A 20,276-nucleotide genomic window follows, 5' to 3' on the forward strand; every position below is an offset into this window, starting at 1 on the left:
TAAGATATAGTTAAGAATATAGATTAGGTTGTTAATTTTCCTAAAATGGTACCGTTTTAGACCTCATTTTTTGCATTTTACGCGATTATTGTTTTTGGAAAAACGTATTTCAGCGACAATTTTGTATGATGTCGTACAATTTTTATTAGATACACTGAGAAGTGAATATATTATCTTTAAATTAAGATATTACTTTGTTCTCACGTGTAATTGCTTTGAGTTAAAAATTGTACCGCAAAACAGCGCTTTTTGTAAAAATACGTAGGTACCTAATAGCGTCCTTAATTACAGGATGTCCCATTTCTTAATGTTCATGGATTTTCCCACTTAATTTTGAGTTACATTATTACGCTAGGTAATTGAAACTGTATCTACATGCAGTTTAAATGATAATGATAACAAATATAGGTCGTAAATTGTCAGTTTTCACTAAATAAAAAGGTCACAGGCTAAGGTAATCCAAGGAAAAGATTGGATGAAAATCAAAGTAAAATATGAGCAACATAATAATATGGCATAAACTATTGACTTCTTATAAAAGCACTTTTAAATCGTCATAACATTTTTTAATATTAACCATCGAAATTCGAAAGAAAAGTTCGAAATACATATGAAATTTCTTATTTTTTCGTAATTGATTGTAAACATAATTTTAGGATATCGTTAACCATTCTTTTTTTATCTTAATCGTTGTTCCCAAAAACGATACTGTAGATAACGTTCACAAACCGTAGATTTTTAGATTTTCTAGTGGTACAAAACTAATTTAATTACATTAAAATAAAATTATATAATTAGTATGATACTTATTAATAAATCGGCACAATTCACTTTATCAAACATAAGCCATTTAAATTTCAATACATATATCTTAATAGAATAAAATATTATGATGATAATTGACCCCACCCCCAACGTCTTAGGTGATATCAATTAAAACTATAAGGTACCTATATTAATACAATTTATCTTGTTTTTTTCAGATAAAAGCTAATAATAAAAACCGGATGGTTTTAAGAACAATTATTTTTATCTAAGCCGCAAAAAAATAAAAGATTAAAATTAGATTTCTATTAATAACTTTATCGTAGCTGATTATGACGTAGATTTCTATTTTTGTATTTTTGTAAAAAAAAATGGAATTTTCCAAAAAATGCCAGTTTTTGAACGGAGTTACGTATGTTTGTGTTTAAAAAAAACAGATTGTATTGTGCTAATGAAACCATTGTTTACATATTACGGTCATGGGCTTGTGTGTGATAAGATAAAATTAGCATCTAACGCTTATTACGTTAGGTATGTCATAAAAATTATTGCATCCTTTAAAAAACAATGTTATAAAACTTGTGTTTCTCATAAATTAATCACTGTTTTATACAAACATAATATACCGGGTGTAATCGTTAAGTGTGCACAGGCACAATTCCGTAACTATTGCAGATATCAAAAAACTTTAAACTGATATTGAAAGAATTATACCTAATGAGTAAAATTACAACAATAACTTTTTTTAAATAAAACGAGAAATATCCAAAAATGATACATGAAACACTCCCATACAGATACAACCCAAGACGTTAGACGATATTGATTCTAATTCACTTCTTTCGACGGAATCACTCATATTAATATATACGTTTTATCCAACTACAAAGTACTAATAGCAATACAAAAATTGAACATAAAATAATTAAAATATTATTTAAGTATTTATTGGAGAGAGCATTCTTTGTAGCTCTACATAATATTTTTTTCTTTTTATTATAAACTAGCGGTCCGCCCCGGCTTCGCCCGTGGTACATATTTACGTTTTCTCTACGTAAAAACCATCCTCGTACTTCAAGGAATATAATAAAAAAAGAATTATCGAAATCGGTTCAGCTGTTCTCGAGTTATGCGCTTACCAACACATTTTGCGATTCATTTTTATATATAAGACTAGCGGTCCGCCCCGGCTTCGCCCGTGGTACATTTTCTCTACATAAGAACCATCCTCGTACTTCAAGGAATATAACAAAAAAAGAATTATCGAAATCGGTTCAGCCGTTCTCGAGTTATGCGCTTACCAACACATTTTGCGATTCATTTTTATATATAAGACTAGCAGTCCGCCCCGGCTTCACCCGTGGTACATGTTTACGTTTTCTCTACATAAGAACCATCCTCGTACTTCAAGGAATATAATAAAAAAAGATTTATCGAAATCGGTTCAGCCGTTCTCGAGTTATGCGCTTACCAACACATTTTGCGATTCATTTTTATATATAAGATTAACTGATTAAAACGTACACTGATAATAGAGGTTATTGATCTCAATACGATATAAGGGGATGAGATTGAAAATTAGTGAAAAACATGTAGCTACGATTCGAAAAGTGGTTTTTCGCGGGAGACTATACTAATATTAAACAATGATTATTATTATCTAAATGAATAAAGGTCGTAGGTTTTTTAATGTAGATATTTATTACTCTAGCAATCTTACTTACTTACTACTTACTTACTAGAGTGGCGCAGGGACCCAAAGTGAGTCTTGGCCTCCGACAATAAGAGCCTCCATTTGACTCTATCCTGCGCCATCTCTTGCCAGTTTTCGATCTGGAGGCTGCGCAGGTCCTTGGCAATTTCGTCTTTCCAGCGGTACCTGGGACGTCCAACCGGACGGCGTCCAGATGGCTGTCCCAGGTACGCTCGTTTCGCTGCTCGATCTTCCCCCATTCTTTCCACATGGCCGAGCCATCGGAGTCTTTGGGCTTTAATCTCGCCTATGACGTTTGGCTCGGACATTAGATCTTGAAGTTCTAGGTTTTTCCTCCTCCTCCAAACCCCTTCTTCTGTCAACACTGGCCCAAACATCTTTCTTAGGATCTTTCTTTCAGTAACTAGGAGCTTGTCTTCTTCTTTTTGTGTCAGTGTCCAAGTCTGGCAGCCATACATTAAGATAGGTCTTATTATAGTTTTATAGATAAGGATTTTTGTGCGCCTGCTGAGGATTTTCGACACCAGTACTTTGTGTAAGGCTGCACTGCAACGGAGGGTATTTTGTATCCTTATTTCGATTTCTTCTTCCCTAGTATACGTATCGGTCACAGTGCATCCCAAGTATTTAAATTTGTCCACACCTTTATAGGTAGTGGCTCCTGCTACAAGATCGATCCTGGGTATTCTGCTGTTTTTGTATCGGCGCATGTGCATATATTCGCTTTTGCCGTGATTTATACGTAAGCCTACTTTATTTGATTCCCTCTCCAGAGTCAAAGCCGCACACACAATCTCTTCTTTTCTACCTCCTAGTAACGCAAGATCGTCGGCGTACCCTATCACCTTATGCTGTCCATTCAATTGCACTCCACCATCGAGTGTGATAATGTGTCTGATAACGTGTTCAAGTGCTAAATTGAACAGCATGGGTGACAGCGCATCTCCTTGCTTAAGACCAGTGAGCACCTCAAATGAGTTGGTGACTTCCGAGCCTACTTTTACCACAGCCCTGCTCTCATTGGTGGCGACTTGTATCATCCTGATCATTTTCGCAGGTATTTTGAAATTATTGAGGATTGTGAAAACAGAGCTGCGGTCCACGCTATCATACGCTTTAGCGAAGTCGACAAACAGCATATGAATGTCTTGTGCATATTCCCACCTTTTCTCCATGAGTTGTTTGAGGAGGAAGAGTTGATCGACTGTACTACGGTTGCGTCTGAACCCACACTGGTAATCGCCTATTATGGCCTCAGCGTAAGGTTCCAACCTCTTGAGCAACACGTAGGATAGGATCTTAAAGGCAGTGGGGAGTAGCGCTATTCCTCGGTAGTTTGTGCACCTCTTTCTAGAGCCTTTTTTGTGGATCGGACATATAACTGCTACATTCCATTCTTTTGGTATTTTTTCTTTGTTCCAGATGGTCTGCAGTAGCTCAAAGTATTTTGATTGGATTACACTTCCTCCGTATTTCCACAACTCGCCAGGTAGGTTGTCAATTCCTGGTGCTTTATTGTTTTTTAACCTCATAATAGCGCACCTCACTTCTTCGTATGTCAATGGCTGTACTTCTTCAACGCTTTGGAATTCGGTTTCGATTATGTCTTGGTGAGTCGACGGGCAGTTTAAAAGGTTTTGAAAGTAATCTCTCCACATGTCCTTAATAGTTGCCTGCTCCGTCACAAGATTTCCTTCATCGTCTTCCAAGAGTTGCAAAGCAGGCTGGAAGCCTTTTTTAAAATGTCTAATTCTCTGATAGAATTTCCTGCTTTCGTTTGCTGTGATTAGATCTTCCATGCCACGTATTGAATCCTCCAAGTATTTTCTCTTCGCGCTTCTTATTGTCGTTTTGGTTTTTCTGCGTACCTCATTGTATTTGTCTTCCCACTTACTCTAGCAATCTTATTGTACAATATTTTCTACCTACACTTTTTAGGTTTAGGTTTAGGTTTATAAAAAATGTAATACAAACTTCTTTTGTAATGAAGAGTAATGAAATATAATTGTTCCGGTAAATGATTAAAATATTGCAAATAGATGTAGCAATAAATCATGTAATAGCATTCATAGAAAAATAATAATGTTACTTCTTTATTGTTTACAAGATGATTATGTACAATAAATAGACTGTGTTCATTTTTACATGTCTTGTAATTTTGTTGTTAATAATTATTAATTATTAATCATTGTTTATAATAAATAATTGTAAAACTAGTCTCTACTTAATAAGGATATAATTTTTAAATCTATTTACACTAAAGCTTTAATATTTATTTTTTGTGAAAATCTTTTGAAAATTAAATTCAAGTGGCGGTTTTAAGTTCGATCTAACTAATATTTAAATAAAAATTAAGTAATTATTTTAACTGACGTTCCAAATATGAACCATCTACGTTCATTGACACTATGAAATATGAAAAATAAATGTGTGCGTGTACTAGTGTACACACGTAAGAAGTGAAACTTCTTTATGACCTTATTTTTTTAAAAATAATTAACTATATGCAACTTTACAGAAATAATCACGCGTGGTAGGGATAAGAAAAAGATGGCGCGTAACGGAAAAATGTTACACTAAATTTTTTCCAACGCCGATAAAGAAGTTTCACATAAAAAAAATAGTTTTTTTTTCTTCATGGCAAGTAACTAGATACGATTATTTTTTTCAGTTGTAAAACGTTGTATGTTTTAATTTTTTGACTTACCCGTAGCAAGCATAGCTTCGTCCAGGGTTGCCAATGACGGCCCCAGGAACTTCCCTTTCTTCTCCATCTTTATGTTTGACAACAAGTCACTTGGCTGGAACAAAAATATAAATATATTATGAAAATTAATAACCTCTTAAATAAACTCTTTTATATATCTTCGATTGGTTTACAGCTAATAACTTTTTATTAAATCTAAAAAAAAAACTTATTTTTTGTAAATATTATGATTCTAAAAAAGCAATTAGGTTAGGCCGGCTCTTCTATTTAGAAATTACGCTCTCCTAACCAATGGTAAGTAATATAATATTATTTATATATTTCTAATTGGATTGGATTGTAGTTAAATGTATGAGAGTTTGAAATAATACAAAGTTAAAATGCGTTTACGGGACGCTTTAGATTTACTAGAAAACCCTTGTACATAATCCAGTTACGCTATGAGTTAAGCGCGTCACACACGGTGAAGATACTATAATGTTTTATCTTAAGATACTGTAATATTTTATATTACAGTATCTTAAGGTATCCGGTATCAGCGTACCCGAAATTTTGTGTCAGTGTTTCGGGTCATTTGTAACAGGATGGCGGTTCTACAGGGGTCTAATACGCAATGACAAAAAGAAAAATGATGGTCAGAACGCTGATGCCGGCTACCTTAAGATACTGTAATATAAAATATTACAGTATCTTAAGATAAAATATTATAGTATCTTCACCGTGTGTGACGCGCTTAATAGTGATAAAACATATAAAATTGTATTACTTATGTCAAATTAATCAACGGAAGATAAATAACTAAGCAGGTATTTTCGATAGACCTATAAGTAATAAGTATTGTTATTTAATTAATTAAGTATTATAATAATCCCTCTTGATAATATTAAAATCCAAAAATGGTGGATATTATTAAATTCGATTGCATGAATTTCGATAACCTATCATATTATATTTTTTACTTTCACTGCGTGTAATCACGTGTATGTCTGAAATTAGAATAAATTAAATAAGCTGTTACTTATCAATTCATAATTAAATTTTTAAGTTGTAATTATTTATAAGTCATTTCATACCTACCGTTGTTTGATTTACCTATTTCAAAAGGCCGTGTTTTTACAGCATTTCTTTTATTAATTAAGATTTAAAAAAAATTTGAGATAGCGATTTCATTTCACTTTCTGCATGAATAAACCCTATTAGGTACGTCATAAAAATATCATATAATATCAGTCAGTGCTTCGATGTTTAAAAAAAAAAATCCCGCGCAAATTAAGCCATAGAGACTATTAATAGTTTTGTCAGTGGAGTTTAAAAAACAATGATACCGAGTAATTTTTAAAGCTTAAGGATACCATAATTATGTAATTTAAAGTCTAATTAATGCATATTTTGCACAAACGAAGTGGTTATCAGTTGTGTACGCCTAATAAAGGAAAAAGCGTTAGAATAGATAGAACAATATTTATATTCTCTTTAACAGCACTCTTATAAAGTGTAATCAAATAATCTCTTTTGCTAATAAACACTTGTATTTTATCAAAATTCTAAAACACGTGAGTGACGTCAATTCCCTTGTCAAGTATGTGTAAGTAGATTAAATACAAAAATTTGTTAGAAAATGGCGCCATTATAAGTTGCATACAAAAAATAAATAAATACGGTTTTTTAACATTTGCTAATTAATTATTGAACAGTAACAGTCTTAAATTTGTAAATCGTAATTTAAAAAAAACCCTGCTCATACAAAAAAGAAGATATTTATATGTACCTAAAGACGTTGCATAATCTACAATTATATATGTATAACTTGTATACGTAGTATATTATTATTAGTCTGTGGTATAATTCTAGCGGTCCGCCCCGGCTTCGCCCGTGGTACATGTTTAAACTATCCTATCTCTCAAGTTGGATCGAACTGCACATGGTGTGCGAATTTTATTATAATCGGATAAGTGGTTTAGGAGTCCATTGAGGACAAACATTGTGACACGAGATTTATATATACCTATATTAAGATTTGAATAAGGACAATTCCTCGAAACAAGAGACCTCTTCGAAATTATTGAAAATCATTGTTTTCGCCATTTCTTTCAATTTTGCAGCTTGATTTAAAATATAATAAATCAGTAAGTTTGTTTATTATCTATCAATATATAAAATAACATATTGCAACAATCGAAATTTTCTTTTAGTAGTTAGGTAACCGTTCACAAATTATGCCCAATTACTTGTGCATCTTTTGATAAAAATTTCATTCAATTGGAAATAGATAGAACTGGGAAAAAAACAGTGAATTTTTATGAACATTGTAAATAATTTGAGACGCAATTTATTTATAATCGTTCATGTTTATCTGCCATCAGCATTTCGACATTATAAATTATAATATGCCCATGAATCATATTTTGTAAACATTAATTGAAAAACAATAATTTTTATCTTTATTGTCATATTGAGACTTATTTTTACCATGAATGACCGACCAATGAAAATAAAGACAAGACTTTACAGGAACAGCAAAGGGCGGCCTTATCGCTAAGTAGCGATCTCTACCAGGCAACCCTAACAATGACAGGAAATAATATAACTAATACAACCAATCAGTCTTTATTTTTATTAATTCTGCTTAATTGCCTACTGCAAGTAAATAAAACCTTTTTTTGTAATGTATTTTTTGCTGAAATCATTTTAGGCGGGTTATATTGACAAAAAAGCATGTACGTTATTCTACATTCACAAATCAGATCAGATACAATTACAATTACTAATAATTGTATGGAAAGAATTACACGTATAATATCAGTCCGGCGGATAAAATGTGGAATATTTAAGCATATAAACGATAGGTAATATATGAACACAGTTGTGCAATAGGTAATAAAAAGTAATTAGATCACATATCTACATAAAATCTTGTATAGTTTCGAAAATAATGGCTATTTATTGAAATTTTTAAGATTTTTACAGAAACGTTTAGTAATGTTATATCTATACTTATACATATTACATATAAATGCGAAAGTAACTCTGTCTGTTACTCAATCACGCCTAAACTACTGAACCAATTTGCATGAAATTTGGTATGGAGAAATTTTGATACCCGAGAAAGGACATAGGCTACCTTTTATTGCGAAATATGTACCACGAGCGAAGCCGGGGCGGACCACTAATATTTATTTTACACCATTATATATACTAATAATATAAAGGTGAACAGTTTGTTTGTTTGAACGCGCTAAGTTCAGGAACTACTGCTCCGATTTGAAAAATCCATTTATCGAGGAAGGCTATAGGGCATATATCATCATTCAACACGCTAAGATCAACAAAAGCGGAGCAATGCGAGTGAAACCGCAGGGCATAGCTAGTCTTACATAAACATATTGACCCTATATTGATAATAAATCTATATTTATTTAATTAGTATTAGTAAATGCACATGACCTCACTTTGAACTAACCCCAATAGATCGATCTATCTCCATGAAATCAAAAGTATTATAGGTAGTTAAGATTAAAATCAAAAGGAAATTTAATAGACTCAAATCTTTATAAATTATTTTTTTTCCTCATGTTTTGCATAGATGTTATTTGAATATACATTTCTTAGAAAATATATGAGATTTCTATATTTTGTCGAATCATAATGTGTTAGTTGTATCCATCGTAATATTAAATATTTCTTTTACCTCTATCCTTGATTTTTATACACATTTAAGATACATACAGACCTACATTAAAGTATAAGGGTAAAAAAATTTATGAAATTATTAGCTAAAGTTAAAAATTCATTTATGGGCCAAGGTATACGCTTTTACAACAGAATTCCTCATAATATTAAAGAGTTTAGTAGTTCTAAATTTAAATCTTATATAAAAAATGTACTTGTCAAGAGAGCCTATTACAGTATTAAGGAATATATGGAAGATAAAAACCCATGGAGGGTTGTCGCGTGAAAACCACAGGACAGTTCTTTGGCATATTATGATAATATATTATGATATTACTTAGGTAATTTGTAAAATTGTAAATCTGACATGATTAAAAAGAGCAACTATGGAGTTTCTTGCCGATTCTTCTCCGTAGATACTGCTTTCCGAATCGGTGGTAAATGTTAAAAATATGTACTTAATGACGTTTCAAAAGTGCTTCTAGAAGAAGTCTAATTGAATAAATAAATGTTTGAGTTTGAGTTTTGAGTTTATTCATTTAATCACAAATAACGATCAAAGTAAATTATAATTCACTAATGGTTTTATTTAATGGTGCGTGCGCATGATTTACACGCACATTGCGTGTAGGTATATTGTGTCATAAATTTGATCGAACAGTCAGGAGAAAGTATTTTTTTAAATGTTTAAGTTAAATTTGCAAATACAAATTAGTTTTTTTGCAAGAATATTTAAATGTTTTATTTAAATAAGCTATTAATAAAAAAATTAAATCTAGTGTAAGTAGGTATATTTTTTTCGTTACAAATAATGACCAATATTTTTTTTGTTAGACTTCTGTATATTTGTTATTTCCTGAATTCATAACAGCTAATTATAATTTTATTTTTTAAATCATCAATTTATAATTTATGTGAACTAAATTTTAATATTACTTTTTATTTATTGTATAAATGTAAAAAAATGTAATGATTTACTTACCTTTCTAATTTTTAATTTTCAAAGACAAAATCACAGCGCATGTGCTCGTGCGCGGTTCGCGGAACATAGGCAGAATTCGCGCGTTTTTTATTAATTTATATCACGACGAAGGGAAATTATTATTATCATATTATACTATGATAACGGACGATGCCTTCACATTAGTTTATATAATTCTTTTCTCTGCGATAATACTTCAAACTTTATTGGAATAATAAAAATGTTTTATTTTTCACAATTTATCATTTTGAGTTCTGTGGTAAAAATTTAAGTTTGGAAAATTATATCATTTACTTTAGATTTTTTTGATGTTAATTTCACACGAAGACCTTTATTTAATTATTTTTTAAACATCGCTGTGTTAGGTTTTATTACGCTCGTGGTCAAACGTAAACTACGCGGAGTGACTGTTGTATCCATGTATCTATCGATGATAATTACGTAGTTTTTATTATTTATACGTCATAATCGTCATAATATTGTTGAGATTGATAGTTGGTTTGTTTAGCTAAACAGTTAGTCAGTTAAAATGTATGAAAATATAACTTAAAGTATAATATATGCTTTGTTTACTTTACTTGTTATACTTTATTTGTTTTGTATACATGTTACGTTATAACTTAATAATCTGTAGTAAATTTTTTATGTCTGTAAGTAAATTTTTTTCAGGATCCTAAAGCTTATTTCTTTTTAGTTTTTTTATTAATTTTAAATTGTATTTTATAAAAAAAATAACGATTCACTAATAGGTCTCGCATAAGAAGTTATTTTAAATTAGATAAGATATACCTACCCTTTGGTTCTTAAATAAATAAAAAAATAGGAACATGATTATGAATATACCAAGTTATGGTATTAATTATGCGTAAAAACCACGTTAGAAAAAATATTTACATTATGATAAAAACTGTTTAATATAATTCGTTGTAATTATGAATTAGTTAACTGTTATTTATATAAGACACGATGACTTTGCTGTCTTTGCAGTCGAGTTTAGAGAAATGACGTTTTGAACGGCTGAACCGATTTCAATAGGACTTTTAGTGAATAGGAGGCATTCATTAACATTTTCTCACACATCATGTCGATAAAGCTGAAGAACTGGCCAGGTTATTACTTTTTTTTAACACAATTTCACAGATATCTATTAAAATGTCATATTTCATTAATTACTATCGTTTGATAATTTTAATAAACAATTTTAGGACTTTCTTGTTTTTGCTAGAGCTTTAAAGCTAATCTACTATTGATCCAAACAGAAATAAAAATCAGTCCATATATTATGTTCCCACTGCTGGGACACGGGCCAGGGTCAGGGTTTAGGGCATCACAAGCCAAGCCAAGTGCGGGTTGGCAGAAGTCACATGTCGACGTACTTTTGATACCTTCCGCAGATCCGATTCGGCGTCGTCGTCCTATTGGGCGTCGTCGCCGTGTCGCGGCCGCTTTACACGGTCGCGACCTGCCTCCCTGATGATGGGCACCGGATGATGGAACGGGGATATAATCCATCATCCGGTGCGGAGAGGCGGCGTGAGAAGTGTTCCACTCACGCGGCCCCCCCAGGAAGGTAGACCTGGCGGCCTCCCGCCACATTCGCGTTGGGCCTGGAGACAGGCTGCCGCTGACGGGTCTGCGGACGCGGTTCTACCGAATACCCGCGGCCCCGTCAATAAAGCGGCACGGCGGAACACAGTGGAGTTTAGTCGGTAGGACCCTGCACTCAGCAGGGTGAGTCCGACATAACCCAGGGCTCTTCCCCCGAGTGCCCTGGGTATGCCTAAATGCATTCTCCACTATAAAAAAAAAAAAAAAAAAAAAAAGTGGTTATAAGTTATCTACATAATCTTATATAATAAAAATGAATCGCTAAATGTGTTGGTAAGCGCAAAACTCGAGAACGGCTGAACCGATTTCGTTATTTTTTTAATATTCCTTGAAGTACAGGATGGTTCTTATGGAGAGAAAACGTAAACATGTACCACGGCCAAAGCTGGGGCGTAGGCACAGCTAGAACCAATTTATTTTCTGCAAGCTCGCTTGGTCTCGTTACCCGACTTATCGATTTTTAAGACCGGGGCCTTCACCACTGCACATTAAACACTAAATTTCTTCTATTTTTAGCAAACGTGCTCTATGAAAGGGGCGTTACAAATAATTTAAGGCACAATTTAATTAAGTAATTTGTTTATTGTACAGAAAAATTTGCGTGTCGAACAGCAAAAGGACGGTCACGAGCAAAAGTAACAAAGATGCAAAAATCTAGTTCCTAATACAATTGCGTGATTTTTAAATAATTACTGAATATCGACACATCAGTTGTTTTATATGCAAAATAAATGTTAACTGCATATCGGCATATATCAGCGTATTTTTTATGCTAAAAAAATGTTCGTTAATTCAAAAGTATTCGTAAATTAGAATAATAATTCATGAACCAGGAAAACGTCAAGGATGTATTAGGATTCTGTTAAATTAGCACGATTGTTTTTAATTATTAATTATCTACCACATTAAATATAGAAAAAATGTATTTTTCTGAAATATTATGTGTTTTTTTATATCTAGGTATCAATATGGTAAATGTATGCTTATTGGTTGGGAAGATTAGAGCCAATAAGCCGCTATACGCATCAATAATATGTGCTAATCGCATTGTGTCTATAATAATCGTCTAAAAACTATATCTAGTATTATCACTAGGAATAATAATCTATTCATTAATTCTATCTATTATCATTAATCGGTTATCTTTAGCCAGTACCTATGATCCACACTTATACTTTCCGCCCGCGGCTTCGCCCGCTTTGTCTAAAACCTAATAAATTATACATATATGTATATCTGCATCCCCACTGCACTGCGTCGCGCTAACCAACTAGGGCTAGTATGGGGATATTGCCGCGCTTCGCAATTATAATACATGTAGCTTCGAAACTTCTGCGATGACCACTCTAGAACTTGGCATGTAGTTTAAGCATAATATAAGCCATTTATTTAATGATCTTAAAAAATTTTAAAAATATGCTAAGTTCGTAAAAAATTACAAAGAAAAATATTTTTTAATTTTTCTTAGGAATTTAAAAATAAATTGGAAATCTAAAATATGAGAATAAAAAGGTTTTTATATGGGGGTTATTATTCAGTCATCAATTTATTAAAAAAATCCTTTTCTTGAACTGATAATTACATTCAAAGTCATGCATGCCTCGCGCTTGCTGACATCTTCAAAGACCTGTATTTTGAAAACTAAGCTTCTAAATGCAAAAATATTTCGTATACATACCAAGGATATATACAGGTGTAACATACTAAAATATAACCGAAATCGGTAACCTGACCCAAAAATCTGTGTCCGCTTCGCGTGAAATGCCCCATATACTAAAACCTTCCCCTTGAATCACTCTATCTATTAAAAAAACCGCATCAAAATCCGTAGTTTAGTTTTAAAGATTAAAAAAGGAACATAGGGACAGAGAAAGCTACTTTGTTTTATACTATGTAGTGAAGACTTTTTTTTTATGACTATCATACTAGCTGTTATTCTTCCACTGTTATATTACTCTGTATTTTGGAAACGATTGCGAAATACTCAGTATTTTGCATACAATAATAAAGAAGAACGGTACTGTTATCAAATTATTTCCTGCACACATAAAGTACGATTAAAAATAACAGTATTTAAAATCTTACTTCGAAATCACATAAACCAGCGGGTAACTTGAGACCTAACGGTGCTTTAGGATTCTCAGATTTAGTGCCTAAATAAAATAAGGGATATAAATTATACACTTATTTACTGCAGATTTCCTGGATTCTTATCGATATAATTTGATTCAGTTGATAAGTTAAATGTTGTCTGGTTTTGTTTAATCTAAATCCGATTGTTGGACAGATATTTGTCCAGATAATTTTCGATATGGTGAATACTTTAAATAATTAAGATACATTGATATGAAAATATCAAGCCCATAACTTTTTTACATCTCCTTATTGTACATACTCTTGAAAGCTTAAGGCATTTAATCAAGTTTCATGTTTTTTTTCACTCTTGTCAATTCTTTGCTTTATTGTCAAACTCAAACAAACAAACTCAAACATTTATTTATTCAATTAGACTTCTTCTAGAAGCACTTTTGAAACGTCATTAAGTACATATTTTTAACATTTACCACCGGTAGGTACCACTCTTGTCCACATCAATACTTTATTTTTAAAGTCGGTAATATATTTGCAGAGACGTATCACGTAAGGTCTACGCAAACGTTCATGGGCGGTGGTAGTGCTTACCATAAGACGACGAGCTTTGACAAGTACCTACCTATTTGCATTCAGGCAATATATTCAGGCCCTAAATTGCAGATTCGATTAACGAGTATTATGCAATGGAGTGACAATCATCCAACCCACCATGCATTAGAAGTTTTTATTTTTTGATATTTGATGAATTTAATATCTTTGGTTGAGTTCTAGATTGGAGGAAAAATCGTTTATTTATAATTTCATTCGCACTGCATGATTTCATAATATAGCTGCCCCTACAAACGGAGTTCTGCCTTACTATAGGGTTGGGTTGTTGAGGAAGTGATTATGAGGAAGAGGAGGAGGAAGAGGAATTTTCACACACTAATTTAGGGGATGCGGATGAGGAAGAGGATATTTTTTTGAGGAAGAGGATGCGGATGAGGAAGCGGATGAGGAAGCGGAAGAGGAAGCGGATGAGGATGAGGATGATAGGAAATTATAATCATAATTAAAAACAAAAACTTTTAAAATTAAATATTAAAACAAAAGCTATTCTCCTGTCTGTACATATTGATGTTTAAGGTTAGGGGAGGTTAGCTCGCCCGATCGCGAATTTACAAAGCCTAAGTCTAAGTACTATACTATTTGAGTCACGAGCCGGACTCAGGTGAGCTTTTGTTTATGCATATTACTCGAAAAAACCTAATCTATCTCAGTGCCAGAAGCGACATTAGGCGATTTCCACAAAAAAAAAAAAACTAACTGGTAGATATTATGTAAGCTTAAACAACTTGTTTGTTTTTTTATTTAAAATGACTTTTGAAACACATTATTTGGTAAAAATATGTTTCTTCTGAGTATGAGAGAAAATGTTATATTATTATGTTTAGAGATAAGTGTTAGGCGCAGATAAATATGGCGGTAAGACTCTACTCTTGTTCGTTAGTAGAGTCCGACCGTAACTCAAATACATAGTCTAAATAGGCTTTGTAAATTCGCCGCCCGATCGGATCAACATCCTCATAAATTTCCTCTAAATTTTGAGGAAGCGATAGTGGAAGAGGATTTTTTTATTTTCATTTTTGAGGATGCGGTAACGGTAGAGGAACCCAAAATATTGCGGAACTTCCGCATTATGAGGAAGCGGAAGAGGAATCCTCAACAACCCTACTTTAGGGGTATGAAAATTTAACGTTGACAAATACGAAGGCCTACGTATGCATGCAATTTCATGAGAATCGGTAGAGCGGTTTCGGAGGAGTTTGTTGTTTGTGATGCATTCATTATTTGCCCTGTGTCGTACAGATACGAAAAATTATATCTATCAATGATAAAATGATTAGGTATTTAATTATCATATAATTGAATTAATGAACGTCGCCTTTTAATTCATAATAATATCTAAGGTTGCATCATTTTTGAATACTGAAATGAGTAGAAGTTTCCATTTCTTTTTCATAATAATCTCATTTGAATCTAAAATTATCCAAAAATCATTAAAAACAGTTCAGCTGTTCTAGAATGGTGGTGTAACTAACATGACTTTCTTTTATAAATCTATACCAATGAAACGGAAAAAATCAATCATGCGCGCGGACGAAACCGCGGGATGTAGCCAGTATAGAAATAAGAAGATCATATTAGTTTTTACTGTGTAATAATGAACCGCGCGCATCGGGATGCAGGACAAGGGGCTTGAGCTAAGAAAAATCGACCAATGCCCATTTGATGAGACGTATTTTTTATGAAATATAAAAAATATACCGTCAAAAGTGCTCATTGCTATTTTATATACTACTAGCAGTCCGCCCCGGCTTCGCCCGTGGTACATATTTACGTTTTCTCTACATAAAAACCATCCTCGTACTTCAAGGAATATAATAAAAAAAGAATTATCGAAATCGGTTCAGCCGTTCTCGAGTTATGCACTTACCAACACATTTTGCGATTCATTTTTATATTATAGATTTTCTTTTTATTATTTTTAGTGAAAGCACCATGACAATACAATCACTGCAGTAGGAAAGGAAAATGAAACACATTAACATAGTAAAGGCATGCGATAGAATGGCCGAAGATTACATTCTTTGTCACCTCGCAATTTTCAGCGAATTTTCCTTAACGGAAATAGGAGAATAACAATAATAAGGTAAATAAAAAACTATATTTCTTTTACAAATCTTTATTCCCAATTTCCTGTTTACAATGTAACAGTATGATTAGAAGCAGCGATTATACTGTCATACTAATAACCTTTCAAATTATTCCATTTTCCTATTTCTCAAGGATGCCTGGAAGAAATTGCACCTGATTGATAAGGCTGCCAATTTTTGAAGTGAAACTTCTTTATCGGGGTTGGAAAAAAATTTAGTGTAACATTTTTTCGTTACGCGTGACATTTTTCCGTTACGCGCCATCTTGTTTTTATCCCTTACACGCGTGATTGACGTATTTCTGTAAAGTTGCATATATAGTAAATTATTTATTGAAAAATAAGGTCATAGAGAAGTTTCACTTCTTACGTGTGTACACTAGTACACGCACACATTTTTTTTTATAACATACTTAATATTATTGTGTGTGCGTTTATTTACGATTTTTTTTTTATATCTAGAGTAAAAACATATTTCTCAAATTTTTTTAAATTAAGTAATAAATGAAATGTTGAAATGAACTGTTTGCCTTTTGGATTTTTTTGTTTCTATAATCTTTATGCAATACATATTAGTGGTTAACCTTACGAATGTAGAGCTTTTGCTAAAAAAATTTAGTTTATACGGTGCCTAAGACTTAATATACATAAATATTATCCTTAAAGAGTACATATTGCCAATATGTTAGTAAATTTATGTTATAAAATTAATGCGAAGATTTTCAGTCTGTATTTCTTTCATGACGGTTACAATGCATCCATTTTATAAAATGGTTTTATTATTTCTACATACCGTTCAGACATATCATATCGAAAATTTTACTGTTTATTTTTTATTCATTATTTCAGCTCTGAAAATATGCATGTGCGTTTACGGCAGTTAACTACAGGCGATCCAGCTCCTATGCGACTATGATAAAAAACCGGCCAAGTGCGAGTCGGGCTCGCGCACAAAGGGTTCCGTAGCAGCAAATATAATAAATTACAGTTAAATCAACCTATCTCAAAAACTATAAGAGATACTTTGATCAAACCAAAAATCGTTGAAAGAGTTAATTAGCATGCATCACCTCTATTTTTTTTAGAATTTTATACCCCGTAGTTATAAAAATAGAGGGGGGGGGACATACTTTTTACGACTTTGAGAGCTGATATCTCAAAAACCGTTCACTTTAAGAAAAATGTTTTTTAGAAAACTTTATATCATTTTAAAAGACCTTTCCATTGATACCCCACACGGGTATGTACATCGAAAAAAAAAATTTCATCCCTCAGTTACATGTATGGGGGGCCCCACCCCCAATTCTTTTTTTTACTATTTAGTGTCATATTTTTGTAGCGGTTCATACAACACATATTCCCATCAAATTTCATCACTGTAGTACTTATAGTTTCCGAGTAAATCGGCTGTGACAGACGGACAGACGGACAGACGGACAGACGGACATGACGAAACTATAAGGGTTCCGTTTTTGCCATTTTGGCTACGGAACCCTAAAAAATACCTATGTTCATATTTTTTATGTATACATATATTTTATCTATATACTAAGGACGTTTTTTATCTATTTGACAATGGTATTGGTAATCCATAATAATATTTAATTGTAATAACTTCGAGTGCATTTATCGCGTGAAAGATAGAATTTGGGGTCAAGTATACAATCAATGGCCATCTTACAATTAAAATATTAAGTTTAATAATCGCCATATTGTTATTGTTTTCTATTATTAAAATTGTTTCAATCGAATTGTGATCATCGATAAATGTTAATTTTATTTTTACCTAGATGTTCTTGTTTTTTTTTATAAGAAATGGATTTCGCAAATAAGTTATGATGGGATAAAAATTTGGCATAAGTATTATATCAATTTGCATACCAAAAAATCAAACAAAATTACTCGTAGTTCACTACTTATCTAATCTGTTAAAAATATTTCAATCGTCATTCAAATTCATACTTTAAAATTGATGAAATCAAATTAAATAATCTGATCGTAGGTAATGCTAAAATCGATTTTCATGCTTTTTAAGTTATCGATTAGATCTTGGAAACTAAAATATAACTCGAGGTTTGGGAAATATGAATATGTAAACTAGATCCGACTTAAAATCTACTTGAGATCCTTTTATTTTAATAATATCATATCATATCCTTTTATTTTAGTAATATATCTTCTTATATATAAAATTCTCGTGTCACAATGTTAGTCTGCATACTCCTCCGAAACGGGTGGACCGATTCTCATGAAATTTTCTGTGCATATCCGGTAAGTCTGAGAATCGGCCAACATCTATTTTTCATATGTACCACGGGCGAAGCCGGGGCGGACCGCTAGTATGGTCATAAAACTAAAGACTATTAAAAATAGGTAATTATAATGTAAACACTAAAATCTTTGCGTTATAGCATAAAATATATACGTTACATCATTAAATTTCGTAATAAATGACGGGACAAGATAAAGTAATCTTTTGATAAACCAACATATTAAAAAGAGCATCAACTTTATCAAAATTACAAGTATTTATAGTATTTCAAATTATTTAGTAGTATTCGATCTATAGCAGCAATAATAATAGTTTAACAAAACTAAAAAACACGCTTTTAGTTCGGTTTTCTATAAAACGCGTGTTTTTTTTTACTATTATTTATTTTATCAAATTAGTGTATTGTCATCGGTCCTAAATAAATCTACAAAGTTTGAACGAAATCTGGCCGTTTAAAGTGGGTCAAAATCGCGCCCAAAGAAGTCGGTTACAAACATACAGGACGTGAAGCTAATATAAAGCGTGTAAAAAATAAAATTATCGCAATATATCTAGCTACTAATTATTTTTACTAGCTACTATGTTTTTAGCTTAAATATTGACGAATTAACTCTTTAAAATAAAATAGGGAGGAGCATTATTAAATGGGTATTATTTACATTTACATGACTTTATAATTTGATATCGATTGAAAATCCTAAAATTGATTTGTATTTTTTTTTTTCGTATTTGCGTATATGCAACCGATAAAAAAACATACCTTCATTACAATTTCTTTTTTCATTGTGAGATGGCACTGAACTTATTTCGAATTAAACAACCGCACACACACTTTACCACCTACTACGCATTGATCATGCGTTCAACACTTTATATATATGTATTTCAAATATTATTTACTCCATTACCTACTTAGAGCATTAAACCTACCTATATAGATAAGACTGTTCTATCCATCGATTAAAGATTAGGTGCCAACTTGGGTGCCAAGCAAAACCTAGCTTTTTGTAGGACTCATGTAAGCAATTAACATTACCATGTTTGGTTTCTTTAATTGGCAATTACAATTCAGCTATTTTTAAATTTGTATACGCGTAAAAACGTTTAGATTTAATTCTTGCTTAACTTGCCTTGTAGTATTTTAATGTCTTGAAGTAACTAGTTATTTTAGAGTTTTCTAAGTACTTGCATATAAATTTGTGTGGCCTTCAAACCGATAACAGTACAATAGAATTTTACCTTTGACCGGGCATTGTTTAAAAACATACGATTTCTTGATTTCATAATATGATAAATGAAATAGTTTTTCCTCTTTTTTATAACGAGGTGTCTAGTCGTCCGCTAAACGGATGAATAAAATAAATTAGTCGTCCGATTACCGGATGAATAAAATAATTTAATCGTCCGATTACCGGATGTATAAAATAATTTAATCGTCCGATTATTCGGATTAATAGATAACCTTTTAACACTAAAGCTAGTTGGGTTGGACTAAAGCAAAGGGGGCGCAGGACTTAGAAAATTTTTGATGGAGTTGGTGTCATTATAACACCTATTTATTATTGTTTTATCGTAAAGATTACGCTAATATAAGCATGTTTTATAGGAACAACTTTTCTCTAAAATCAAAAATGGCCGAGATATTCGCCCTTAATTCGTTAGGTTAGGTTTAGGTTAGGTTAGCCTTTAGGTTAGGTTAGGTTAGGTTTCTTAAAAAAACTACACAGAAATAGGAGCCCCGCTTCGCGGGGCTCCGTCGACGCGCAAAAA

General features: G+C 32.2%; 1 protein-coding gene across 2 annotated transcripts in view; it reads right to left on the reverse strand.

Moving 5' to 3' along the window:
• LOC149488249 (putative transporter svop-1) overlaps positions 1 to 19,424 on the reverse strand; it is a 32,978-nt gene extending 13,554 nt beyond the window's left edge. Inside the window, exons 1-2 of one of the 2 annotated variants that reach the window (XM_089695433.1) lie at positions 19,267 to 19,424; positions 5,187 to 5,280 (exon numbers count right to left, since the gene is read on the reverse strand). In XM_089695433.1, the coding sequence (XP_089551559.1) occupies positions 5,187 to 5,280; positions 19,267 to 19,290 (118 nt within the window). In that variant the 5' untranslated portion in view covers positions 19,291 to 19,424. Of the gene's footprint in view, positions 1 to 5,186; positions 5,281 to 9,837; positions 10,004 to 19,266 lie in introns of those variants that run through there. The other variant, XM_089695434.1, reaches the window with a different exon arrangement.
• Between the last annotated feature and the right edge of the window lie 852 nt (positions 19,425 to 20,276).

This window comes from Colias philodice, chromosome 5 (assembly GCF_061535455.1).
Source record: "Colias philodice isolate Cphi_HAF_F1 chromosome 5, ilColPhil1 Martin Lab GWU primary, whole genome shotgun sequence".
Classification (NCBI taxonomy): Eukaryota; Metazoa; Arthropoda; class Insecta; order Lepidoptera; family Pieridae; genus Colias; species Colias philodice.